Below are 25111 nucleotides of genomic sequence, written 5' to 3'. Positions count from 1 at the left end.
CCGCCTACGATTCCGGACCCGCGCCCAGCTACATAGAACATCTATTTAAAGACAGGATCACAGTATCTAGAATTTTACCGTTCTTGCTCGTCCAGCAATCAAGCTCATCGTCCATTAGAGCACACCCATGCACCATGTTAGAGTCTGGGTCACTCTTACCATTGGATGCCGTTTTTCGAGTTAAAACTTCACCAAGTTGCTAAGGGCTAGCTGCTGTACTCCGTGTGAATAGCAGGGGCCCTCTGAATATATTGGGACATATTAAAGATTCAGATTTTGACGCCTAAAAGCACGTTATGCGCTTGAGGCTCAGCTCATGCAGATTTGCCGGGACGATACGGACAGGCAGAGGACACCCGTTGGCGCAGTTGCGGCAATCGTCGGGTGTGGCTCTGAATGGGAGTGCACCAAAGTCAGGCGAGAATGATAAGATAAGGGCTATGTTCACATGGAAGCGAGCGGCTGCCGCAGGACTTGCCACGGGAGGGCTGCTGTACTACACCAATGACAATTTCCATGATCTGGTGCGGCACGTGGGCACGACCAGCAAGCGTGTGAGCGTGGTGACGGTTGCGACGGTGAGATGCTGCTACCAGTACAAGCGGACGCTCTCGCAATCGTACGAGAGCGAGGAAGCGAGGCTTGAGGCGCTCTCGCGGTGTCACAAGACTTGTGCGGAAATCACGCTGCACGCTCTGGAGAAGAATGGTGGGATCTTCATCAAGCTCGGGCAGCACATTGGTGCTATGACGTACCTGCTGCCCCAGGAGTGGACGTCCACCATGATACCGCTGCAGGACAAATGTCCCCAGTCGACGCTGGAGGAGATTGACGGGATGTTCAGGCACGATCTAAGGCAGGGGCTGGACGAGCTATTTGAGACATTTGACCCGCACCCAATAGGCGTGGCGTCGCTGGCACAGGTGCATATTGCGACGTTGAAGGGGTCTCATGAAAAAGTGGCGGTCAAGTGCCAGCACCCACACCTGAAGGAATTTGTCCCGTTAGACGTAATGCTGACCCAGAACGTCTTCAATGTCCTTGACGTTGTGTTTCCCGAGTATCCGATGACATGGCTCAGCGATGAGCTGCAGTCGTCTATCTATGTGGAGTTAGACTTCACGAAGGAGGCAGAGAATGCGATAAATACAGCCAATTACTTTTACAAATACCGTAAGGAAACTGCGCTCAGAATTCCGAGAGTGGTGTCTGCCGCTAAGCGTATCCTGGTACTTGAGTTCGTGGAAGGAGAGAGATTGGACAATCTCCGGTACCTGGACACCAACGGTATCTCAAGATCCGAGGTGTCCTCTTGTCTCTCACATATATTCAACAATATGATCTTCACCCCAAACGTAGGTGTCCACTGCGATCCCCACGGGGGGAACCTTGCGATCCGGGTCTTACCAAAACCAAAAGCGGGACACAATTTCGAGATAGTGTTATATGATCACGGTCTTTACCGCATGCCAACGACAGAGATGCGGCGCGACTACGCCAAATTCTGGTTGGCTCTGTTGGACAAGGACACCGAAAAGATGAAGCTATATGCTAAAAAGTTCGCTAACGTTAAGGAAGAGCAGTTCCCAATATTTGCTGCCGCAATTACGGGAAGGTCTATCGATACTGCGTTGAATTATGATATTTCTACTGTTCGATCCCAGGATGAAATCGACAGGATGAAAAATGCCCTATTGAGCGGAGGGTTGTTGGTTGACATAATGGCGCTGCTGTCCACGATCCCGCGGATAGTGCTCCTGATCCTCAAGACCAATGATCTCACCCGCCATCTGGACGAGTGTCTGGAGAATCCGCTGGGCCCCGAACGCACGTTCCTGATCTTGACACAATACTGTGCGCGGACTATTTACCAGGAAACGTGCGAGCGCATAGACCACATGTACCGCCGCTGGACATTCAGATGGATTTTTTGCGAGATCAAGGCATGGCTCGAGTACGAGAGACGCAAGAGCCAGCTAATCATATTTGATGTCGCATTATGGTGCAAGAAGTACTTCGTGTAGATAGAAGCACCCTTTCACAGCGTGCTGTAAGTAGGCTTGTCCGCCATGCTACCTGCGCGGCACCTGTGTATTCGTGGTAGTCACGACCGTGGCCTGGTTTAAGCTCGGTACTATCGATTTCGGTTCCTCCGCCGCCATCGATTGGAGCATTAACGACGTCCCCTTGAACATTACGCGGATCGGTTGCGGGGATGGCGGGCTATGCTGCTGCGGCAGAAGCCCCAGGCCGACTTCCGGCACCGGCGTGCCCTTCATAGGAACGCCAGAGTGCAAATTCGTCGCAGACATCGACCGATGGAGGGACAATGGAGAGGCCAGCGCAGGACCGAGCACACCGCTCACAGTCGACCCCGGCGTCGTCGGTGACGCAGTCTTTTCCGACCCGCTGCTCATATCCAGCGCCAGCGGGCCATCCATCCGCATACGCGCCACCTCCTCCTTCACATTCTCTAGCTCGCACTCGAGGATGAGCTTGTCCTGGAGCAAGTTCCCATTCTGCTCGCACTCGTCCATGTACTTGGACTTCCACACCCGTGTCTGCTCCTGCAAGTCATCTATCTGTATCTCGAGCCGTGTGATTTTCTCCGAGGCCTGCTGCTGTACCTGCTCGAGCTCTTGTCGGAGCAGCTGGATCGTCTGTTCCAACTGAAACTCGTACTCCTTCCCCGTGCTGTCCAAGTCTACGAGCTGCTCCTGTAACGCTCTGATGACCGCCATTGCCTGCTCCAACGTGCTGATGTCCTCCATGGCTCCTAGCTGTGCTCCCGCTCTCTATGTATTTGTGGCCTTTCGTGGCTTGCCTGGCCTTTGACGTGTAGCGAAGGTGAAGATTGACCTTTTCGCTACAGCGCGAGCTGTGAACCCGTATGCCGCAACGAACTAAAAGAAAAACCGCCACAAAGTCGCAACTATCGTGACTCCCGCCAGGGGCAAGAGCTCTAGTGCCATACAGAGTCGCCCTTTTTGACCGGTCGTAGTGCTGCCTCCAGGCGACGCAGCTATCACGTGACCACATACTCTGCCTTTCTGCGCCCGGAATGTGGCCTTGCCCGTGTGCCCTGCATTGCCGCCGAAGCCCCAGCTGCTAGCCAGCCCCAGCTGCAGCATGGACCCCGCTCCAGGGTAGCCCACGTATGCACGGAAATTAACGACATGTCACAGTATGGCCGCACTACGTGCGATGTAATGAGCCGATACCCCGATGCGCCGGCGACAGTGAACGCGGAACAGCGGTATACCGCGTACAATCTGGACGGCTCGGATTCATGGTGGCTGCCCGGTGGAATATGTGTATCGAGGCGGTGACGCCGGGCGCGGTTATTCCTTAACTATGACCGCTGCCAAAATTACTGGCTAGCCGCTCTGCTGCCACAACCGTCATGCCTGCAGCGCGCAGAGTCCAGCGGCCATTACATAAAACGCCTAGAGTGTTCTTACGGCCTCTAGTCTATATCCATGGGGCAGTAGCTCGGCGGTGCTTCCGCGCTAGCACCTAGGAATTTGTCGCCCAGCCAGCACAGTCCCCGATCCTCCAAGAAGGTTGCATAACAGCCATCTGGTGGGACGGTAATCCCCACAGGGACCGCGACGCGGAGGCGCCTCACAGCGCGGTGTATCTTCCGCGGGCACTGCACGGACGAGTATCCGAAGCTGCGGGCTGCGCATAGCGCCACGGGGCAGCAAAGGTTCTATGCCCGATACTATCACGTGCAGGCCCGCCCTCGCTGTTGAGTAGAACGCTGCCCTGTAGCTGGCACATTCCTTGGCCGGCGACGCGGCGGCATTCCCTTTCGTCACATGATCGGCTAGCCTGCCGCCGCACTAGCGGCTTAGTGCCGAACATTTGCCACCTCTGCTGATGGAGTCTGCAGCTTCCAGCCTGGTTGTATAAAATCGTGTAGCGCCCAGGCCGCCTGCCTTCCTTCCGCCCAATGCACCTTGGTCACGTGACGAGTCCGATACGCCTGAGATCGCAAGGTTTTGATGCCAGCCGCCGCAATCTGCTATTATCGGTAGCTGGCCATGTAGGGGAGAGCATGTCTGGTTCCGCAGCCAGTCACCCACGGCACTGGCTACTGAGTTTGGCACCCCCCACGAACGGGAACGTAGTCCAAGATGCAACTATACATCGCGAGGCATGTAGCCGTCTACCTTCGTGAGCGGCCCACAGCCAACTCCCACGTGATGCTTCGAGCGAGTTTCGAACGTGGGGGGCGCGGGGAGCAAAGTGTGTGCGCATTACGTACACCTGTAGATGACGTAACGGCCGATAATAGTAGCTCGGCCGGGCGGGTGCCCCTGGCAGGAGGGATGGATGGATTTCTATTTCAGTGCGACGCTCTGCGATGAGCGATGGATTTCTAATTTAGTGTGACGCCCGGCGACAAGCACTAGATAGAAATCACCAAGTGCGCTGCCAATGACCCTCAGTGTGCAGTACCAGCCCGCCATGTTTTTCGCTTTGCTGCTATCTCTGCTGGCCTTCGGCACGGCAGAGCGATGCGCGAACTACAACTCGACCCTCGGGACCATCGCCGACGGCTTCTACTACACATTCCCGACCCAGCAGCCCGTGAATATCACGGTGCCGTTCTCGTGGCTCAATCCCAAACTTGCAAACCGCACCTTCGAGTCGCCGCACCACGGAACCGCACTGACACAGGTCTCGGAGCTGGCTGAGTGCGCGTTCGAACGCGGCATGTATGGCGATCTTGCCATGCTCCTGGTCTTCATCGACGAGGACGGCATGCCGGGCCTAAGCGTGGGCGTCCCATTTTCTGAGTACGGCAACACTCGCCGGCGCTTGGCCGAGCTCAGTGATTTCCGCCGCAGCACGCGCGACCAGTGGGCGATGCATACGAGCAATGAGGCGGTCCGGCGCGAGCTGTTGGTTGTCTAGCTGACTACCAAATACATAGCCTAGTTTCTACTTTTGTCACGTGACCGTATCCTGCGCCTCAGCAGCTTCCCATGCTCCTCGTGTTGCGCCGTGCCCGCGGCCTTGGCACAGGCCAGCCGCGCTCCCTGGCGTCCGGTTGGGGCGGGCGCGGCCTTCCTCTCTACACTTTCCGAGCACAACGACCCGCGAGTGGACGAAGATCGCAGAGCCTGCCTTGTCGACCACAGCGCAGTCGCGGTATCAGGCTGCCGCGCCTTCGTAGCTGCTACCCGCGCTGCTGGCCTTCCCGTAACCGCGGCCGCTAGCCGCAGCAGTGATTGTTGCGATGACCTCAGCCGACTGGTACCTGTTCTCACGTGATGGACCCGCCACGCCACGCAGTTCGTACCGCAGGCACTATACGAGGACCTGGGACTTCTGGCTGGGACGCAAAGCAGAGTGCGAGCCACGCAATGCACCTCAATGGGGCGCAACGGTATATACGAGGCGTGAGAACATCGGGCGCTGCGCAGTCAAACGGTGTAAGATCATAACGGCTGCCTGGCAGTTGAAAATTCAGTTTTGATACTCTACATGGGTATAGGCGAGCCTGAGAGCTGCAAGTAAGAGTTGGGAGCTGCTGAACGCTATCAATCGAGACCATTAGCGGAGTGATGTCCAGTCCAACGGCGTCCTCGAAGCGGAAAAGGAACAGAGTTCCGCTAAGCTGTACCATATGCAGGAAGCGGAAGGTTAAGTGCGACAAGACGCGGCCGCATTGCAACCAGTGCACTAAGACTGGGGTTGCGCATCTTTGCCATTACATGGAACAGACATGGGCGGGCGAAGCTGAGAAGGAGCTTTCAAAGGATGCGGAGCTGAAGCACCTGCGTGAACGCATCCGACTGCTGGAGGAGGCGCTGGGCAAGGCATGCAACGGAAGCGGCAGCCTGCCGGTGTCGCCAGCGGACCTGGCGCAGGCGTCGCCGCGGCTGGTGGAGGACGGGGTGCGGGGGCGGTACGACAACGACACACTGGACCTGACGCGGCAGTTCGACATGCTGCACGTGCGCCACGGCGGCATACTACACCTGGGCGCGACTCACTGGCTGGCCATCATGAAAGGGGACCCGTACCTGCGCCTGCTTTGGGGACATCTGTTTTCAGTGCGTGAGAAGATGGTGGAGTGGCATGCTCAGAGGCGGCGCAAGAACCAGGATGGGGCGAGGCCGGCGGGCGGGGCGGGCGCTTGTCCTGTGTCAGCGCGCGTGACGGCTTCTCGCTGTCCTGTAAGCAACCAGAGTGCCGCTGGCGGCAGGGCGCCGAAACCAGAAGCGCCTCAGCAGTGCCCTGTGACGGGGGCTACGGCGGCAGGCCATCAACAGCTGCCACCCTTCCACGATTTAGCTGCCAAGTGCCCCGTCCTGCAACACAGCGTAACTCCGACGCCGCCTATGTCGTCGCGACGCGGCACGATCGAGCACACATATATGGGCTCGGCAGATGCAGCAGATCGCCTAGCCCAAATGCTACCTCCGAAGCATATCATCATGTTGTTCTTGGATCATTTTTTCAAGTACATATATCCGGTTGTACCTATCCTCGACGAACAGAGTTTCTGCCATGAGGTGGACCAAATTCTGTCAGATCGGCAAGAGACGCTTGTTATTAAGGTTACGAAACCCACAGATAACTGCACCTTAGGAATATTAACAATAATATTGAGGTTGACGTGGCTCTCGCTGCCGCTTAACGAATCTGCTGTGGAGTTGGGCTCACAATATGAACAGTTTGTTGTGCCCTCTGTGAGTGTATCACCTGCCGCTCATGTAAAAGAAGTGTCGACTCTTTTTGAGCACCAGACACCTTTAGATGCGGTGACTCTTGCGCGTAAGCACCTAGTTCGTTTTGATGAGATTAGCAGTTTCTCCAATACCAATGTGAACCTGGCGACGATTCAGTTTGCTATTTTCTACAAAATGTTCCTGATGTGCTGCCCAGAAGACGCGTCTGTCCAGCCACAATCTGCGACATTCACATCTACTGGCCAGGATAATGAAACACACCAGGTGCTTTTGTCGAGCATAGTGCAAATGGCGTTTAGCTGTGGGCTCCACCGTGATCCAGATAATTTTCCGCAGCTAAGCAGCACATTGCTGAAGACGACCAAGGACACAATTACAAATACTGAGAGGCTAAAGCATACGTGGAGGAAAATGTGGTACTTTATCTTGTCCCTCGATATCCAGCAGTCCTTATCACTGGGGTCGCCACGGCTTCTACGGAACCATAAGGATTTCTCGGACACTAAATTGCCTTTCGCTTCAAAGATAGACTATGTTCAAGACATAAAGGAACTTGTAGTGGTCAAGAACTTCACGCTGTTCTTCCAGATCGATTTATGTGTTGTTGCAGTACTAAACCATATACTCAATGTTTCCACCGCGAAAACTGTGCGTAAGCATGAACTCGACTCTCTGATAGAAGCACTCAAGTCTTTGGCAAATGGTGGCTGCAACTTGAATGACCTAGTGGCTAGTCTTGTTGGACAGGGCTTACTCTTCACTACAGAAGGTTTCATCGATCAAACTAACGACGTCGCGTATTCCCTTCCAAGCATGGAACACTTGCTGTCGTCGCATACTACTGTGCCCGAAAAGGACAAGAAGCCATTTTTGCCTCATGAACTAACCACAAGATCTCTACTCTTTTCGAAACATATTACTCTACGGCTTCTTCTCTATCTCCTAAACTATATCCTATTTGTCCACTATGAGCCCAAAGGTAATGATGAACCGGGAACACGGTCTTTGGCTCGCTCTTACGCGCAAGAAGCTATGAATTACGCTATCGATGGTTACTACCATTCATTGTTGTTTTTTAATTCATTCAAGAGCGACTATAACAAACATACCTCCATCTTCACTCATATGCAGGTTCTATTAGCACCCGCCTGTTTAGATATGGGGCACAGGGCACTTCAATTTATGGTTTGCTTGATACTGCGTGCGAAATGTGGGCCGCTGACCGGAATAAGCGACTTTTCAATAGTGGGCAGTATGGCACCATCAAGTGATGAGGATGACTCTAGTGGTAGTGAGGATCGTGCTTCCAGTGGCAAAGAACTATCTGGAGCTCTTCAAGATTTCACTTCTATACCGTATATCAGTCTGACTGCTGGCGACCACTTAGCGGATACCTTAATGGAAAAAATGGCTCTTTTCCATAAACTGGCCAAGCAACTATCTTCCAAGTACGCCTATGCCACCAAGCTTTGCAAGTCAACTGGATTTTTCCTTACTCTACTCAAGAAACCATCATCTGGCAGTCATGCAAAGCAAGCGCGCCAAAACTCTCTACCTCGTATCCAGGATCTGGGAATTGCTAGTATGACCGGATTCTTCAAAAACGTTCCGTCTCTTGTTTTTTCCGCTACTGGTGAATCGATCACTCGATGCCCAGTTTATCAGGATGCCATGGACTTGTTACCACCCAAAGAGCCTAGAGCTAGCTCTAATATGACAGCAACAGTATCCAATGGTAGTGATGTTACTTTCCTCAACGGTTCCTTACCACCGATAAGGCCTTATCAGCCGATCACATACAACGTGAATGGTTTTCATAAGACATCAGACATCAGAGATACTTCCGGATCGAAGAGGAGAAGAATTTCTGCAAATGTAATCACGCCCACGTCATCCGCCCTTCCTCCCCCATTACCGTCACTTTGTAGCCCGCAGTACCAGTGTCCTACTTCTGTCCCCGATACGGGAACTGACTCCATACAATTCCAAGAGCCGCATATCAATGGCAATTCTCACACACCATCTTCAAGAGGGGCTAATGACGGCAAGGGTATGGGCAACAGCGCTTTTTCGCTAAGTTCACCTTCAAATGCTGAAATATCATCTGGTAGTGCGCAGTATACCCCGGATTTTGAAGAATTCCTAATGGAAAATTCCAATTTTAATGGTCTCATAATCAATCCATCGGGCATTGCAGAAGCGGTAGGTATGGATCAATTTGGACATGCCGGTGACATTAATGGCCTTTTGGGTGCAGATTTATTGCCGATCGATGATAATTGTATGATTGAGGTACCACAGAGTGGTGACCTCTCTGCTTTCCTATAAACAAGTTATCAAGAAATCCAAATAATACCCTAGTAATGTTCCATTAAAATGTATTGCACTTGTTGCATACATACTACTATTGTTCAAAAGATACAAAAAGCTGCACCTTTTATCAATAAATAATACTATAGCTCCACATGGGGTTAGAATGAATAGACTTCCTTATAGAACACAATATTATGATCAGTCGCGAACTGCACACCATCCTTGACTAGGCTTTCAGGTCCGCAAACAATTAATAACTGATCAGAAGAGCCTTCACTTCTCACAAAAGAAGCTAACTCCACATTCCAATCAAGCCGGCGGCCAATATTTATCGCGCCAGGGTCCTTCTTGCGCTTAGTAGTAGGAAGCAACGCTCCCGATTCTCCAAGATGTTCCTCTTCCGCTTCTAAGTCGTCCATTGAATTTAATTCGAACTCTTCAAGCGGGATTTCATCCCAAGACTCAGATGCTCCTGGAATTGGTGTAGTGGTGGTGTTTTGGGTTACAAATATATCAATGCCTTCGAAGTCATCAAGAACATGTAGATCTGCGTGACTTTTAACTGTCCAAATCATTTTCAAATATCCGATGTCAGTATTCTCTTTAAAATATCTGAATAACGGAAGACCAAGCGAAATCCCTGTTCCTCCCACTACAATTGTGACCCGATTAACTAGACCAAGTTGCAAGGCTGTTATACCCTCATAGTTATGGACAATACTGTAACGGGGTCCGACCTCAAACTCAAAATGCCCGTGTTCTCGAAGAATTAGATCAACGTGGTCATCATCTGGCAAAGAAGCAATGGTAAAAGGGTGACTTGGGACAAGCCAATAAAGTGGATTGCTTCTCCTATATGGGGACACACGAATATGTGACCCAGGAGTGAAGTGTTCTGGCATCACGTTCCTGGGAAGTTTAATACGCACCAATTTTGAACCTTTCTGATAATTGGACAGTTTGTGCACTACAGCCGATGACATGCAGAATGAAACCCTGGCTAGTGCATGAAGACCAAGGAGTACGGCAATAGTGATGGTATATGGCAGTGCAACACCAGGTCTCGCATGAACTGGCACAATAAAAGAAATCGCAAACGCATTTATTTGGTGTACCATGTAGAATGACTTGTAGGAACGCCTACGGATAACGCCAGTTGACGTGATGAGCAGAATAATAAGCAGAATCCATACAATGAAACCCAATAAATTCCAAAGATTGAATAACTTGGATGCTAGTGAGACCTCATTATCCAATTGCCATTTAATAACAAAAGCAAGACCGTGAAACACTCCAAATGTAGATATAGCCCGCGATAGCCACATATGCATGGGCAAAAGCTGCACATATGTATAATCGGAGAGGATATAGTTAGGGCGAAGGGTTAAGAAGATATTGAGGAAAAGAAGGACATACGAAAGGCGTCCCAGACGCTTAATGTAAACAGATGCGTGATCGATCACGCTATAGTGCCCCAAAAACGCTATCTCGAGAAAAAGCAGCAAAATCGGTAGATGTAAAGCCGGAGATCCATCTATCATCATCTGGAAAAGCTTGTGACGCGATCTTGGCACCGCTGTTCCCCGCCGCTTCCGCAATAATAGCAGCAGTAGGATATAGCCGACTGACACTCCAAAGGTGTAATAGCCATAGCCGATATTCGCAAAATGGGTGTCCCCATGTCGTTTGACGGTAACCTGGCCATCCATACCTATAGTTCAGTTAGCGTTAACCAATCTGCAGGCCATTACTGTATCTAAGCGTGTTACATTGGTTCTGATCAGATGTAGTTTAGGGTATCCAATACCACGTGCCATGATTATTATTACATGACATAACTTTAAGGAGCAGCTATTACAAGACATGCCATATTAGTATAGTGGTTAGTACACAACGTTGTGGCCGTTGAAACCCTGGTTCGATTCTAGGATATGGCATTTGGTTTCGTGGTCTAGTCGGTTATGGCATCTGCTTAACACGCAGAACGTCCCCAGTTCGATCCTGGGCGAAATCAATTTTTTTCTTACCTGGAAATTTAAGCTACTTGCATCGGATATTATTTCTAAATATTTTTCAGAGCCAGTACGTAAACAAACTGTCAGAGAATTAAAACTTACAAGTGCGACTAATTTCTTGAGCAAGTTTCTCAAGATACTTCTTGTCCAAATCAGTGAATCCATTATGTTCCGAACAGTCCAGGTCCATAATGGCGACAGTTCTGTTGTCCTGTAAGATAGGCACTACCATTTCACTCTTCGTATCACCGTCGCATGCAATATGACCTGGGTAAACGGTAACATCGGGGACAACTTGTACCTCTTGCGTTAGCGCAGCGGTACCGCATACACCTCTCCCAAATTGGATGCGTTGGCACGCAACTTTTCCCTGGAAAGGCCCCAAAAGTAGCATGTTTGGATCGTCTTTCTCTGTAATGTAGAACCCCGCCCAGTTAACCTTTACATTCAGGTTCCGGTATACATGCCAAAGGAGCGATGAAGCATTCGCCAAGTTGCACACCATATTATCCTGGTGTTCTGCTAGGGCCTGGTAGGATTCTATCATGTATATCAGTGCCTCGGACCTATCGGACGCACTGAAGTTTGAGTAGTCTGCATGATGTCTATTACTGCTTCCCATCTCGTTGGAAGGCTAAAGGAGTAAATATTTAGGTCTAAAACACATTCATAGGTTTTATAAATGTGATTAAGTTGTGGACACATCCAAGGTTGACCGAGGCACCCTTTGTAAGTCAGACAGATGCCACTGTTGAAAAAGCCCTTCAAATGGAAAAAAAATGAAACGGACAGGAATTGAACCTGCAACCCTTCGATTGCAATTCCGGAAAATCCAGGATTTAACTGGAGTCGAAAGCTCTACCATTGAGCCACCGCTTCATCTAAGAGAAAATAAGGTATTGTCCGTTACATGTACTACAGATAAGTGAGCGTGCTAATTAAGTCAACTATACCGTAGCTATGCACAAACTGTGGTTTATCTACAGACCACCCAATTCCACGAGATACTACTTCTATAACACTTTCAATAAGTGAACAAGGAAGTTTCCACTAGCTGCGGTGGCCTTGCAGCTCACCAGCAAGCAAAGTATCAAACCTTCGGCACTCTTGTTTTTATTGTTGGCCGACTGTATTGTGGTACGGTTTGGCGAGGTCTAAATGCCAGAGATTCCTGCTTATTTGTCATCAGTCGTAGGCATAGTTTTAGAATTATTAGCGAATGTTTGGCGGGCCCAAGCTATGCCAATCTCTGGGCTCTTACTCAGAGATAGCTCCTCATTTGCCTCGTAAGGTGAGGGGTGCTCGATAGCGTCTTTATGGGATTTAGGTTCTATCCGATCAACAATTCGGGCGTGTGGTCTAGTGGTATGATTCTCGCTTTGGGTAAGCGAAGTTACGGTTCACCGTGGCTTAACTACTAAACATGTGAGAGGCCCTGGGTTCAATTCCCAGCTCGCCCCATTTTTTGCTTTTTCCACTTCTGGATTTAGTCAGAAAGTAACAGGCTTGTGGGATTGTAAGTATCGAGGTATAGGTCATATATCAAGCGTATTGTTTACTTTATCGCAGAACAATTTTTCTGACATAGTGACGTTTGGCTCTGTATGTTCCGTTACACTTTCAAAAAACGTTCTGTAGATGGGCGAACAGCATAGCACGGTTTTGAGTGAGGTAAGCGAGAAAAGGTTAGTTGTACCTGCATAATCTTAAATCTTAATACTTCATTTGGTTTTATGTAAGAGTACTATAGTACAGATCAACTAACTATTAAACAATACTTGAAATACAGTACTTTCTATCATGATTCATCCGATTAGACTTTAGTTGGAAAAAATCTTGAAGGTTGATTGATTTCAGGAATAAGTTTAGTCGACTTCCTCGACGGTAGGACCGTCAGCGCCTGGAGCGGCAGCGCCAGCACCTGGGAAACCACCTGGGGCAGCGCCACCTGGGGCAGCACCACCTTGCTGGTATAGCTTAGCCATGATTGGGTTGGAGACCTCTTGCAACTCCTTCAACTTATCGTTGTACTCCTCAGCGGTGGCGGTGGTGTTGTGGTCCAACCACTCGACGACCTCATCGCAGGCCTTAGTCAAGGTCTCCTTGTCAGCGGCCTCCAGCTTGTCACCAGCCTCCGATAGAGAGTTCTTGATGGAGTAGGACATGGACTCCAACTGGTTTCTAGCAGCAATTCTAGCAGCCTCCTTTTCATCCTCCTCCTTGAACTTCTCAGCCTCGGAGACCATTCTCTCGATGTCCTCCTTGGACAATCTACCCTTGTCGTTGGTGATGGTGATCTTCTCAGACTTACCAGTACCCTTTTCAACAGCAGAGACGTTCAAGATACCGTTGGCGTCGATGTCGAAGGTGACTTCGATCTGTGGCACACCTCTTGGAGCTGGTGGGATACCAGTCAAGTCGAACTTACCCAACAAGTTGTTGTCCTTCGTTCTAGCTCTCTCACCCTCGTAGACCTGGATCAAGACACCTGGCTGGTTGTCGGCGTAGGTAGAGAAGATCTCGGACTTCTTGGTTGGGATAGTAGAGTTTCTTGGAATCAACTTGGTCATGACACCACCGGCGGTCTCGATACCCAAAGATAGAGGAGCAACATCCAACAACAACAAGTCCTGGGTCTTGGAGGAAGTGTCACCAGTCAAGATGGCAGCCTGGACGGCGGCACCGTATGCAACAGCCTCATCAGGGTTGATGGATCTGTTTGGCTCCTTACCGTTGAAGTAGTCAGAGACCAACTTTTGGACCTTTGGAATTCTGGTAGAACCACCGACCAACACGATCTCGTGGACCTGAGACTTGTCCAACTTAGCATCTCTCAAAACCTTCTCAACTGGGTCCAAAGTAGATCTGAACAAGTCAGCACACAACTCCTCGAATCTGGCTCTGGTGATGGAGGTGTACATGTCAATACCCTCGAATAGAGAGTCGATTTCGATGGAAGTCTGTGCAGAGGAGGACAAAGTTCTCTTAGCTCTCTCACAGGCAGTTCTCAATCTTCTCAAAGCTCTCTGGTTGGTGGTCAAGTCCTTCTTGTTCTTTCTCTTGAACTCCTGAACAAAGTGGTTCACCAATCTGTTGTCGAAGTCCTCACCACCCAAGTGGGTGTCACCAGCAGTGGCCTTGACCTCGAAGATACCATCCTCGATGGATAGTAGGGAAACATCGAAGGTACCACCACCCAAGTCGAAGATCAAGACGTTCTTCTCGCCTTCATCCTTCTTGTCCAAACCGTAAGCAATGGCAGCAGCGGTAGGCTCGTTGATGATTCTCAAGACGTTTAGACCAGCGATGGTACCGGCGTCCTTGGTAGCCTGTCTCTGGGAGTCGTTGAAGTAGGCTGGAACAGTAACGACGGCGTCGTTGACCTTGCAGCCCAAGTAGCTCTCAGCGGTCTCCTTCATCTTGGTCAAGACCATGGAGGAGATCTCCTCTGGGGTGAAAACCTTGGTCTCACCCTTGTACTCAACCTGAATCTGAGGCTTGCCGCTAACGTCGATGACCTTGAATGGGAAGTGCTTCATGTCACCCTGCACCTCTGCGTCAGCGAAGTTTCTACCGATCAAACGCTTAGCGTCGAACACAGTGTTGGCTGGGTTCATAGCAGCCTGGTTCTTGGCAGCATCACCGATCAATCTCTCGCTGTCGGTGAAGGCGACGAAAGAGGGAGTGGTTCTGTTACCTTGGTCGTTAGCCAAGATCTCAACACGGTCGTTGGAGAAGTGTGCAACACACGAGTACGTAGTACCCAAATCAATACCGACTGATTTAGACATGATCACTGATTAGAAAACGAAATCTCTGGTTTTCGGATAACCGGGAGAAATACCAATGGTGATAACCGTACGTAAGGCCAGAGGTACAAAGCTACTCCAATCTGAAGCTACACACGCCCAACCCTTTTATACAATTTCAATTTTTTCTCTCCCAAACGAACATGGCAGATAGTAAGAGTCTTCGAGCCCAATGCCTGTTCGGTTTTTTTTTGTTCTGGAAAATTCTACCATAACGTATGTGGCCGTTGAAAACTGATCAAACGGGTCTCGAAGATCTTAGAATAGAGGCTCCGACAGAAAGGGGGAGGCCGATTCAAAAAAGACCGCATGAGCCTCACTCGTGCTTCGAGGCGGGAGAGCCCATAGGCTTCTTTCCAGCGGCCACCGACGGTTTCTGGAAAGGAGCGAAAACAGAGAATGAACCGAGGCGGTTGATCTGCATCTTGGACTTGGCGTAGGCCCGTTTCAACTGAGCGGGAATGCGTGGATGCGAAACTACGCCGTCCGCACGCACCTCCCACTTCCGTACCACCGCACGCATGTTGGCCGATTTTTCGTAGCGCGCCTTGATGAAAAGCGAGTAGAGAGCCAGCACAATCCACGAGCGGCGGCGACAAGCAAGGGCGCGCAGGAATACCACCAAGAAACATGCGAGCTCGCTGTTGCACGACCAGCTGAGCGACTTGTCATGGTTGTCGCGCAAAAAGCCCGAGATGAGCCGCATGTAGCTGTTGTTCTCCTCGGCGCGGAAAACCACCGGCAGCAACACCCCCTTGAGGTAGGTTAATGCGTGGAAAGAGCTGAAGATCGCGAACGGCGGCACTGTCGCAGCAAAGCGCGGCGTCAGCAGCCACATAGCCGCCAGCATGCAGTAGAGAAAGTTCTCGTCATGTACGAACTCCTGGAGGCTGCGGCCCCGCCCCTGCTTACCCGCAAGGTTGAAGTGCTGCTGGTATACTATGATCCCAAAGGACTCCAGTACGCCGAGGTACAGCAACGAGTAGACCACCTGGTGGAAGTCCGACGAGCCCCGCACGCCCAGCAGATACATGGAGGCCGTGAGCAGGACCACGACGTGCCCCGCAAACCATGCAAACTGCAGCGTCTTTACTAGGCCGGCAAACCGCTGCAATGGCCCGCCCACTTCGCCAGCGCTCGTGTGGCTGGCACCACTCCTGTTGCGTCTTGCTTCCGAGGTCATATGGTATTGGTTCGCACCCTGTGTAGGGTGGGAGAAGTAAACAACAGGGGTTTGTCTAAAAATCCTGCGCGAAGCCGCCAGCCGTTCGCGGAGCATCCGCACGTGACCACAGTTACCCGCACACTATATACGCTATTGACCACCGTCCGGCGCGCCACCGCGGCGCCGCACGCGCGAGGTCAGGTCGTTGACCGCCGCGCTCGCCAGCTGCTCGCGCAAGCCGGCCAGCGCGTCCGGCGCCACCTCCGCTGCCGGCGGCTGCGCTGCCACGTCCGCCAGTTTCTGCTGCAGCTCCGCCAGCAGCTCGCCGTCGTCCGGCGCGCCCGTGCCCGCCGCCACGCGCGCGCCGAGCATATCCACGCACCGCTGCAGCTGCGCGCAGCACTCCGCCGCCCCGCCCGGCACGTACTCCAGCGCGAGCGCCAGCTTGTAGTGCGCCTCCACAAGCAGCCGCTCCGCCGCCCCGCTCCGCTCGCGCAGCGCCAGGCACGACCGCAGATCCTCTGCTGCCTGCCCGAAGTTCTCCGCTTCCAGTGACACCTCCCCGAGCACGTCGTACGTCTCCGCCAGCTTCTGCTGCACCACCGCGTCCCCCGACGCGCTCAGGGCCTCCTCGTACAGCGTGCGCGCCAGCTCCAACACCTCCCACGCCGCCTCCAGGTCCGACTGCTCCTCGTCCTCCGCGCCGCCCAGCACGTCGCCGGCTGCCGCCGCCGCCCGCCACAGAGCGCGCCCGTACAGGAAGAGGAAGTCGGGCTCCACGTGCCCCGCCGCCTCCGCTGCCTCGTTCACCGCGGCATACAGCTCGGCCGCCGCCTCGAAGTTCTCGCTCGCGTACGCCTTCGCCGCCTGCGCCAGTAGCCCCTGTATCTCGCCGTCGTCTGCCATGCTGCGTGCGTGGCGGCGAGCGCCGCCACGCACGCCGCTCTTGTGCGCCCTCGTGCTACGAGATCAGATTTATATTTCCCAATCAGGCAAAACGCGCGCCGTGCGCGCTCCGCGCCAACGGAAACGTACATAAACATGCAGGCGTGGTCTTAGCAGCGCCCCGCCACCACCGCAGCTGCGCCGCCCCGTACTGGAGCACAAAGCTCCTCGCCTCCACCGCCGTCAGCGCGCCAACGCCGCCAGCGCCGTCGGTTAGCACAAAAAAGGCTCACCGGTTATGTTGTACAAAGATACAAAAGTGGCCGGGGGGCGGGGAAAAAAACAGCGGACCACCACAACAAGTTCACTACGAACAACAACACACAGTAGACTAGCAACCTCCCTGAACTCAAGTAGTGGACTCAGTAGGGTTTCAGGAGCGTTATACAGGACCTACACACGTACAGGACTACCAAATCAGAACAAGCATGTTACCTACAGGCTCGCAGGAGGATTCGGCAAACACCAACAGTGCCACGACGGCGGGAGGCGTGACAACCAGCACGGGGGGCGCACTAATGAGCAACGGGACGGCGAGCGCGAAGGACACAAGCTCGGACATGAACGTGAAGGAGGAGGAGATGGGGTTGGACCTTCCGGACGACAAGGAGAATGTGGCGACGGCACTGGGTGGCGAGCTCGCGGCGGGCCAGGTGCTGCCAGACCAGCCAGACCTGCGGATCATCCACCGCAAGATCTCGGGGTACGTGGGGTTCGCAAACCTTCCCAAGCAGTGGCATCGCAAGTCGATCCGGCGCGGGTTCAACCTCAATTTGCTCTGCGTGGGCGCCAAGGGGTTGGGGAAGTCGACCTTGATCAACACGTTGTTCAACAAGGAGCTATACACGGCGAAGGACGACACGCCGGAGCAGTTCAACGCGTTGAAGCTTGAGGACGGTGAGGACGGCGACGAGTCGCGGGCCAAGGACGGCGAGAACAAGGTGAAGATTGAGACCGTCACGACGGAGATCGAGGAGAACGGCGTGGTGTTGAAGTTGACGGTGGTGGACACGCCGGGCTTCGGGGACGCGATAGATAACACCGACTCGTGGAAGCCGATTGTAGACGAGATGAACTCGCGCTTCGACCAGTATCTGGATGCGGAGAACAAGATCAATCGCACGACGATTGACGACAACCGCATCCACGCGTGCTTGTACTTCATCGAGCCCACTGGGCACTGTTTGAAGCCACTTGACTTGGAATTCTGCAGGCAGGTGCATGACAAGTGCAACTTGATCCCTGTGATCGCTAAGTCCGATATCTTGACGGATGAGGAGATCGAGCACTTCAAGTGGACCATCAAGAAACAGTTGGATGATGCCAAGGTGCACCTATTCCAGCCGCCACAATACTTGCTCGACGACGAGGAGACGCAGCGCGCCACTCGCCAGTTGTTCTCCAAGGTGCCCTTCGCCGTTGTCGGCTCGACCCACGAGGTGGCCACCTCAGACGGGAGGACAGTCCGCGGTAGGTCCTACCCATGGGGTATCATTGAAGTCGACAACGAAAAACACTCCGACTTTGTCTACTTGCGTGATCTCTTGATTCGGCAATACTTGGAAGAGCTTCGCGAAAGAACAAACAACGAGCTATATGAGAAGTATCGCTCTGAAAAGTTGATCCGCATGGGCATTAAGCAGGACAATTCCGTTTTCAAGGAGTTCGATCCGGAATTGCGCCAGCAGGAGGAAAAGCATCTCCACGAGGCCAAGTTGGCGAAGTTGGAAGCCGAGATGAAGGCTGTTTTCCAGCAGAAGGTCTCAGAGAAGGAAAAGAAGTTACAAAAGTCCGAGGCGGAACTTTTCGCTCGCCACAAAGAAATGAAGGAAAAATTGATGAAGCAACTCAAAGCTTTGGAGGAGAAAAAGCACCAGTTGGAGATGTCTTTGGCGAACCAGAGTTCTCAGTCTCCAGCACAGCCAAAGAAGAAAGGTTTCTTGCGCTGAGCTACCCGCAATCGAAAAAAACAGTCTATTTGTCTTGATTATTGTCACTTTACTTCTATGCATGCATTTTATTTCCCTCCCCTGTTACCCCTTCCATCTAAAACCATCTAAAACGACTGATTCACTAAAAGGGCCTTCTCTTGCTATTGGTATCCGCCAGCAGAAGTCTACGTTTCTGATTAGCCTACACTGCTATAAATACATCTGATCTGTATAATTCACATACATATTCTCCCGCGCGCTGTATCTGGAGTACTTACTCACTGGATCGCACTTCCCCCTGCGTCAATAGGGTTTTTCAGTTCGGACCCAACTCTGCTGACAAAATCCTCTAAAAAGGGAGAAATTTTCATATGCACAACCTACTGCATCGCCACACTTGAAGGAAAGCCATAGTTTTATTGACGATTCAACCACTAGATACTCTCGCATGCAAGCGGCGTTTATAATTCTATTTGTTGGGGCGTGGCTGCAGCTATACTGGTGTATTTAACCTTCTACTTTAGCAGCGTGTGCCAAGCTCATAAAAGCGTTGAAAAATCAACACTGTCATCGGCTATATACTGATCAGGAGCGTATACTGGGTGCACCCGTCTATCGGTTTGGTTTGTTGAACTATATGACTGAAACGAAGAGTGGTAAAGCGGTCGCGCCGGCGGCGCAAGATAGCGTTGCCGGCACTTTGGCGGTGTGCAGAAGCTCAGGTGAGGAGTTCCGAGTACCAAAGACTCATGATATGCTGAGGTCGCTTTTTGACCCTCGGCTCCGCAAGTCATTTCTAGAGCTTTGCATAACTCTCTCTCTTGTAGCCAACTGTGCTTTCTGCTATTGGAGTTGGCGCGTTATGGGTGGCGAGTGGGCAATGCGCATGTATCTGGCGCAGTACCTCGCATGGCGGTTGACCTATAACCTCGGTATTGGCCTGATATTGCACTACCAGTCGCACTACGAATTTCTGACCGAATTCGCCAAGAGGAACGGGCTGTTTGCCAGTGGAGCCGCTTCGAAGTCGTGGCTGGCATCGTTCTGCCAGTTCGAAATAGCTTCCAAGATGCCAAGGGAATACGACATGGCGCAGTACCCCACGGAGTTTAATGTGTGGTTGTTATTCAGACAGTTTGTGGACCTAGTTTTGATGCAGGACTTCACCACCTATGTGCTATATGTACTGCTTTCGTTTTCGAAGAGCCAGGTTACATGGAGTTTGCTACAGCATCTCAATTGGACGAGCTGCCGGGTTTATGTAGGTACGCTGATGCTATTATTGAACGTATGGGTTAAAATGGACGCGCATAGAGTGGTTAAAGATTACGCGTGGTACTGGGGGGACTTTTTCTTCCTTCTGAAGGACTCTAACCTGATATTTGATGGTGTTTTCAACATCTCCCCTCATCCTATGTATTCCATTGGCTACATGGGTTACTATGGCGTTAGCTTAATCACGGGAGACTACCGCGTTCTTCTCGTTTCGATTCTTGGCCACTTTCTACAGTTCCTTTTCTTGAAGTACGTGGAAACTCCGCACATTGAACGCATTTATGGACCCGACCAACCTAGCAGTATTGAAAGAGTGGACGACCAAATAATAAAAAATAATAGAAACTACACCAGACCGCTGATGATGACATACTTCTGGTTCAAGAATTTTGATCCTCTAAGACCAACTGACTATTTCACTGTTGGAACAGCGGCCGCCTCCATATCAGCTATATTGCTTAACCCAAAAAAGGAAACGGTATTTGCTATCACACTGTTCGTCAAACTCGTTACCTCGATGGTAAACTTCTTTATTTTGCGTCGGCAATCTACGGATAAATGGTTTACGAAACTCTTTCTGCGTAACGGCTATACACAGCTGTACAGTTATCAAATGTGGCAGTTTATTTACAACTTTAACCTAATGCTTTCTTATGTGACATTGGCACTACAGACATGGATCCAATTTCAGGCCTTATCACAGCATGACTACACAAATGTTATTTTCGGTTTCATTCTGGTTGCCTTACATATCTGGGCTGACGGTGAGATACTAAACGCACTTACGGAGTTTGGATGGTTTTATGGTGACTTTTTCCTAACAAATTATATACAACGACCAAAGCTTGCGTCGCATGGGATATACCGTTACCTAAAGAATCCAGAATGTGTTCTGGGTGTTGCTGGGGCATGGGGAACTGTGTTAATCACAGATTTCAGCGTTGAGAATATCATATTGGCGACGATTTGGACTTTAAGCAATCATATAATGGTAACATTCGTCGAATCTCCCCATGTCGCCAAGGTTTATGGTAATGAGATGCTAGCTAGACAAAGTGGCGTAGGTAAGACCTTGCTAGGTTTTACACCCATCAAGCATTTTTCCGATTGGCTCGATAAGTTTTCCGGATCATTGATAGATATGCTTAACGTCAGCACTGAGGGCAGGGATCAGCTGGAAGACGTTATTGCCGCCGCCTTGCAGGCGACTACCAGAAAACTGTCTCCAGATTCAGAGTTTGAAATCAACCGTGACTCCGAGAATAACTCGGACGGCGATTTTTCCTTCACCATCGGAGATTCCATCGAGATTTCCTGGAAGTTGCCTAGGGAGCTTTACCACGATGAAGACTGGATTGGGCTTTACAGGGTTTTGGAGACCGGAGAAGATAGATACAGAACCTTGGTTTCATCTCGGGATCACTGGTGTGCAACAAATACTATGGGTTATCCAAAGAGTGTAAAGGCAATTGGCGCTGTTAAGGAGTTCACAAAAGGGGACACATGTGTTCAAGGCAGAGTTGTATTTGACCATAATTTACTGTATTTTGAAAAGGGTGTTTATGAGTTCAGATACCACAGTACTAGTGGCCACAAAGTGCTAATGATTTCGCCCCCATTCAAAATTACTGTTCCTCAGTTGGACTTGGACACACCGGAAGCGCTGTACCAGTCCACGGTCAAGTTATTGGAAAAATGCCACTGCCTAAACGAAAACGGCCGCTTCGAGCACTCAAAAAACAAGTATCTGTCGGAGCGGACATTGCAGAAGCTATTTAGAAACTCCACAGGGGCAGACATCTCCAGCGACTACATGAAGAGAGTAAACTACGAAATCAGAGAAATAACAGAGCGAATTTACGAAATGAAGAAAATTCTGGATTCGTTGCGCTAACATGGCATCTGCTTCGAAGAACGTTTGCACCTTATTTATGTATTACGCCAAAGAATCTTGTATATATATGATGGCACCAATATATCGAAATGACCCAATATGTTACAGTAGCTCGATACCAGACCCTAACTAGCTTTTATTTTTCGATACTACATGCTCAATTATGGCATCCCGTTGTCTGAAGTAGCCTTTCTTACATTCATCTACAATCTCCATCACATCGGAATCGTCTTCCTGCCAGAAGCCTAGTATCGTCTCCGCATTGTTCACAAAGGCGACTACATTACATCCATGCCTCCCCGCAGCTACCACATCCTTTAGCTCAATACCTGCATCCATCAGAGCTAGTGTGATCCCACTGATGCAGTCTGGCAGGACCTCCGCCAGATTTAATGTCTTGTCATCCCGTACATTGCTGTGCTGGATCAAATTCAGAAAGATGTCGATACCCGATTTTGGATACCGCTCCACGTTGATTGCGGCGCTGAACACTGTGTTTAGAAAGTTGCACATTTCAGTAACCTCCCCGCTGTCCCAGCGTTCGAGTGTGACCTCTTTAAAGTGCACGGATATCGCAGCTCTCGATGTGAACGACCCACGAATCGGCCGCGGACCGTATGCTGTCGTCACCAGAAGCGTGTTATGTGTCTCTGCCTTCACCTCTAGGTACGAGGATCCATTGGCGTTCACTATCATCCCATCTTGTATGAACATTGATGCCTCGCTATCGCCAGACACCTCTCCAGTGCCAGCCTTCGAGTCCTGAGCTGGCACCAGATCACCGAATTTGAGCGCCTTCGAATTCGAAGGGCCAAGTATTCTTCTCCTATCCTGCCCGTTCATTGGAGTTGCTCTTACAAATTATTGGTACTAATATAGACCCCTCCAGATCCTTTGAGCCCGCCGTCCTGCTGCCTTCTCAGGTCATCGAACCTCAGCATATTGAAATTTTTTAGCGTGCATGTAGGCTGAGGGGCGTGATTAGTGATGACCGATTATTACAAAATGCCATAGTTATGTTACATATATTACCTAAACTTAGGGTGAATCACTGTTCTTCTTCCACGGATGGTTCGCTCTCTAGCTCTTTTAACTTCCTTTGTTCAAGTTCACGTTTATCTTCAGTTACCATGTAATCGACGTTGGGCGTATACCTCGGCAGCTCATCGTTCGCTGAATGGGGGCCAGAATCTGGAGACATGCCGTAACGGAGAAGCTGATCTCCAACGCTACTCGACAGCCTATTAGCTAGTTGGTCGTAGATGTCCAGTACTGAGGAGGGTAGAGATGTTCCGGCAGCAGATTGCTCTGACATCATCGTGGAGTCAGAGCCGCCTACGGGACTGCCCGGGCAGGACTGCCGCGCTTGCTGGACGGAGTTGTTCCGATGTGTTCCAATGACAACTTCTATCGAAGTGCCTGTTACATTGCGCAGACGTTTGAGTTTATCGACATTCACCATGTCTTGGAAGAAGATCAGTGACTCATCGATGTTTGTGTCCTGCTTGCCCAGAGGGCCTTGCAGCTTGAGAGGGAGCATGCTGATCTTCTTCACAGGATGCAGCTTGGAGCCAGGCATGGGAATGTCGGCCATGCCGCTGCCACCTATGACCCGGTTGGACTCTGTGTAAACAATGTTCTTCGACGACAGATTTGCGAGAACTTCAATGTAATATTGGAAGGTGAAGCCTTGGTTGGGGACAACTAGCGTTGGAAACGCATCCAGCGGGACATTGAGGTTCATCCCGACGGAGCAGGTATGTGTCTCGGGCTCGACGTAGAGAGGCGCAACACATTGGCAGATGTCCTTGCGGAAAGTCTCCATCGGGTCATCGGTGCCGGTGCTGTGAACACGGCAAATGCGGACAAGCGTTGCAATAAGCCCCGCAGAATTCCTATACTCTTTGTAGTGCTGGATATGGACTTTGATCCTAATGGTGTCCCCAATAACGTATCCGGATTCCGGCAGATCGACAGATATAGTCACAGTCTTCGAAGAGCACACGGTTGTCACGGAGGAATTGGAGTTAGCCGAGGCAGTGGTGCGCTTCGTGAGAGAAGACGCTGTATCATGTTCTGGGTAATTCGCTTTCGCGCTGCGTAGGAGTTGCGGGGACTGTAGGACCACAGTCTTCGGCCGTAGCTTCGGCAGCAGGCTAACGTCCACAGGGACTAGAACAGATATCTGGCGCGAACAGGAAGACAGCCTCTGCGCCCCGCTGCGCGTCTCTAACACGCACCCCACAGCATATGAGATGGACCCCTTCTCGAAGGCAATCGATGTGTATATGTTTTTAGAGGGCACCCGCATTCGGAACGGGAAACGGTGATCGCCGCGTGTCAGCCCGTGTCCCTCTTGCTCAGCGTCTTCTGGCTGCTCGACGCCGTAGATCATCGAGCTTTTGCTGAACAGCGTTCGCTGGAACTTCAGGCGCGACGTAGCACCGCTGCCCGTCTGTACTCGCAGATTGCCCTCCAGGGACATCCGCAAGCTCACCCCACGCAGCGGCTTGCGCAGCGTCAGCACCACCTCACCGGTCACCACATCCCGGGGCTTCCAGATCTTGTGCGCATCCCCTAGTTCGATGTAAAAGTCGGCGACCGCAGACGTATAACTGAACTTTCCACCAAACACTTCCTCAGATGCGGCCGACGAACCGTGAAGCTTGAACTTGGAAAATAGCCTCATGTGCATCCATCTACCGCACGCCCACAAGCCTCTTCCCGCACGAATTTCAGAGCAAACTGTTCCTAAGATGACCTGCTTCTGGCGGCTCAATATGCCTTAAGAGTTTCTCTGAGCTGCGAGTCCTCGCGCAAACGCTTGCTGCTACAGCGCTGTGGGCTAGATGTATCCCAAGACCCGCGCACTAAGCGTGATGAAAAGAGGCACTCTTATCTGATCCTCGATTTTGTAGAAGGCCACTTACTAGATCGCACGTCTGTGTCTTTACAGACCTGTTCCTGTGCTACGTTTATAGCTTCTCAAAGCACCCTGTTTGTATAAGTTAGCAGCCAAGAGGTAGCTCGAGCTTCGTTAATGCTATAAAAAAAGAA

At 51.2% G+C, this 25111-nt stretch overlaps 12 protein-coding genes and 4 non-coding genes across 16 annotated transcripts; 7 read left to right on the top strand and 9 right to left on the bottom strand.

The window, feature by feature from the left end:
* Positions 1-296: 296 nt before the first annotated feature.
* CQD2 (Cqd2p) lies at positions 297-2024 on the top strand (the record flags this gene model as incomplete). Its single annotated transcript, NM_211020.2, has 1 exon — positions 297-2024. The coding sequence occupies one exon, from the start codon at positions 297-299 to the stop codon at positions 2022-2024; it is 1728 nt and encodes a 575-aa protein (NP_985666.2).
* Positions 2025-2072: 48 nt separating this feature from the next.
* On the bottom strand, positions 2073-2771 carry NDL1 (Ndl1p; the record flags this gene model as incomplete). The annotated part of the gene is made up of 1 exon (NM_211019.1): positions 2073-2771. One exon carries the CDS (start codon positions 2769-2771, stop codon positions 2073-2075), a length of 699 nt encoding a protein of 232 aa, NP_985665.1.
* A 2805-nt stretch (positions 2772-5576) lies between these two features.
* HAP1 (Hap1p) lies at positions 5577-9035 on the top strand (the record flags this gene model as incomplete). The annotated part of the gene is made up of 1 exon (NM_211018.2): positions 5577-9035. The coding sequence occupies one exon, from the start codon at positions 5577-5579 to the stop codon at positions 9033-9035; it is 3459 nt and encodes a 1152-aa protein (NP_985664.2).
* Positions 9036-9178: 143 nt separating this feature from the next.
* On the bottom strand, positions 9179-10729 carry AIM14 (putative metalloreductase; the record flags this gene model as incomplete). The annotated part of the gene is made up of 1 exon (NM_211017.1): positions 9179-10729. One exon carries the CDS (start codon positions 10727-10729, stop codon positions 9179-9181), a length of 1551 nt encoding a protein of 516 aa, NP_985663.1.
* Positions 10730-10885: 156 nt separating this feature from the next.
* On the top strand, positions 10886-10957 carry AGOS_t0142. Its single transcript has one exon. It is a non-coding gene; the product is annotated as a tRNA-His (tRNA).
* Positions 10958-10960: 3 nt separating this feature from the next.
* Positions 10961-11034, top strand: AGOS_t0141. Its single transcript has one exon. It is a non-coding gene; the product is annotated as a tRNA-Val (tRNA).
* Positions 11035-11126: 92 nt separating this feature from the next.
* Positions 11127-11657, bottom strand: AGOS_AFR115W (L-methionine (R)-S-oxide reductase; the record flags this gene model as incomplete). Its single annotated transcript, NM_211016.1, has 1 exon — positions 11127-11657. The coding sequence occupies one exon, from the start codon at positions 11655-11657 to the stop codon at positions 11127-11129; it is 531 nt and encodes a 176-aa protein (NP_985662.1).
* A 158-nt stretch (positions 11658-11815) lies between these two features.
* AGOS_t0140 lies at positions 11816-11914 on the bottom strand. The gene is made up of 2 exons: positions 11879-11914; positions 11816-11851 (listed from the first exon to the last, which is right to left on the bottom strand). It is a non-coding gene; the product is annotated as a tRNA-Trp (tRNA).
* Positions 11915-12383: 469 nt separating this feature from the next.
* Positions 12384-12495, top strand: AGOS_t0139. Its single transcript has 2 exons — positions 12384-12419; positions 12460-12495. It is a non-coding gene; the product is annotated as a tRNA-Pro (tRNA).
* A 405-nt stretch (positions 12496-12900) lies between these two features.
* On the bottom strand, positions 12901-14826 carry SSA2 (Hsp70 family chaperone SSA2; the record flags this gene model as incomplete). The annotated part of the gene is made up of 1 exon (NM_211015.1): positions 12901-14826. One exon carries the CDS (start codon positions 14824-14826, stop codon positions 12901-12903), a length of 1926 nt encoding a protein of 641 aa, NP_985661.1.
* A 334-nt stretch (positions 14827-15160) lies between these two features.
* POM33 (nucleoporin POM33) lies at positions 15161-16123 on the bottom strand (the record flags this gene model as incomplete). The annotated part of the gene is made up of 1 exon (NM_211014.1): positions 15161-16123. The coding sequence occupies one exon, from the start codon at positions 16121-16123 to the stop codon at positions 15161-15163; it is 963 nt and encodes a 320-aa protein (NP_985660.1).
* A 36-nt stretch (positions 16124-16159) lies between these two features.
* On the bottom strand, positions 16160-16915 carry AGOS_AFR112W (SHNi-TPR domain-containing protein; the record flags this gene model as incomplete). The annotated part of the gene is made up of 1 exon (NM_211013.2): positions 16160-16915. One exon carries the CDS (start codon positions 16913-16915, stop codon positions 16160-16162), a length of 756 nt encoding a protein of 251 aa, NP_985659.2.
* A 467-nt stretch (positions 16916-17382) lies between these two features.
* CDC3 (septin CDC3) lies at positions 17383-18903 on the top strand (the record flags this gene model as incomplete). The annotated part of the gene is made up of 1 exon (NM_211012.2): positions 17383-18903. One exon carries the CDS (start codon positions 17383-17385, stop codon positions 18901-18903), a length of 1521 nt encoding a protein of 506 aa, NP_985658.2.
* Positions 18904-19522: 619 nt separating this feature from the next.
* CHO2 (phosphatidylethanolamine N-methyltransferase) lies at positions 19523-22054 on the top strand (the record flags this gene model as incomplete). The annotated part of the gene is made up of 1 exon (NM_211011.1): positions 19523-22054. The coding sequence occupies one exon, from the start codon at positions 19523-19525 to the stop codon at positions 22052-22054; it is 2532 nt and encodes an 843-aa protein (NP_985657.1).
* Positions 22055-22183: 129 nt separating this feature from the next.
* On the bottom strand, positions 22184-22897 carry MTR3 (exosome non-catalytic core subunit MTR3; the record flags this gene model as incomplete). The annotated part of the gene is made up of 1 exon (NM_211010.1): positions 22184-22897. The coding sequence occupies one exon, from the start codon at positions 22895-22897 to the stop codon at positions 22184-22186; it is 714 nt and encodes a 237-aa protein (NP_985656.1).
* A 205-nt stretch (positions 22898-23102) lies between these two features.
* RIM8 (Rim8p) lies at positions 23103-24749 on the bottom strand (the record flags this gene model as incomplete). The annotated part of the gene is made up of 1 exon (NM_211009.1): positions 23103-24749. The coding sequence occupies one exon, from the start codon at positions 24747-24749 to the stop codon at positions 23103-23105; it is 1647 nt and encodes a 548-aa protein (NP_985655.1).
* Between the last annotated feature and the right edge of the window lie 362 nt (positions 24750-25111).

This window comes from Eremothecium gossypii, chromosome VI (genome assembly GCF_000091025.4).
Source record: "Eremothecium gossypii ATCC 10895 chromosome VI, complete sequence".
NCBI lineage: Eukaryota > Fungi > Ascomycota > Saccharomycetes > Saccharomycetales > Saccharomycetaceae > Eremothecium > Eremothecium gossypii.
Note: the sequence above shows the minus strand (reverse complement) of the source record. Positions and strands in the feature narration are given on the sequence as shown.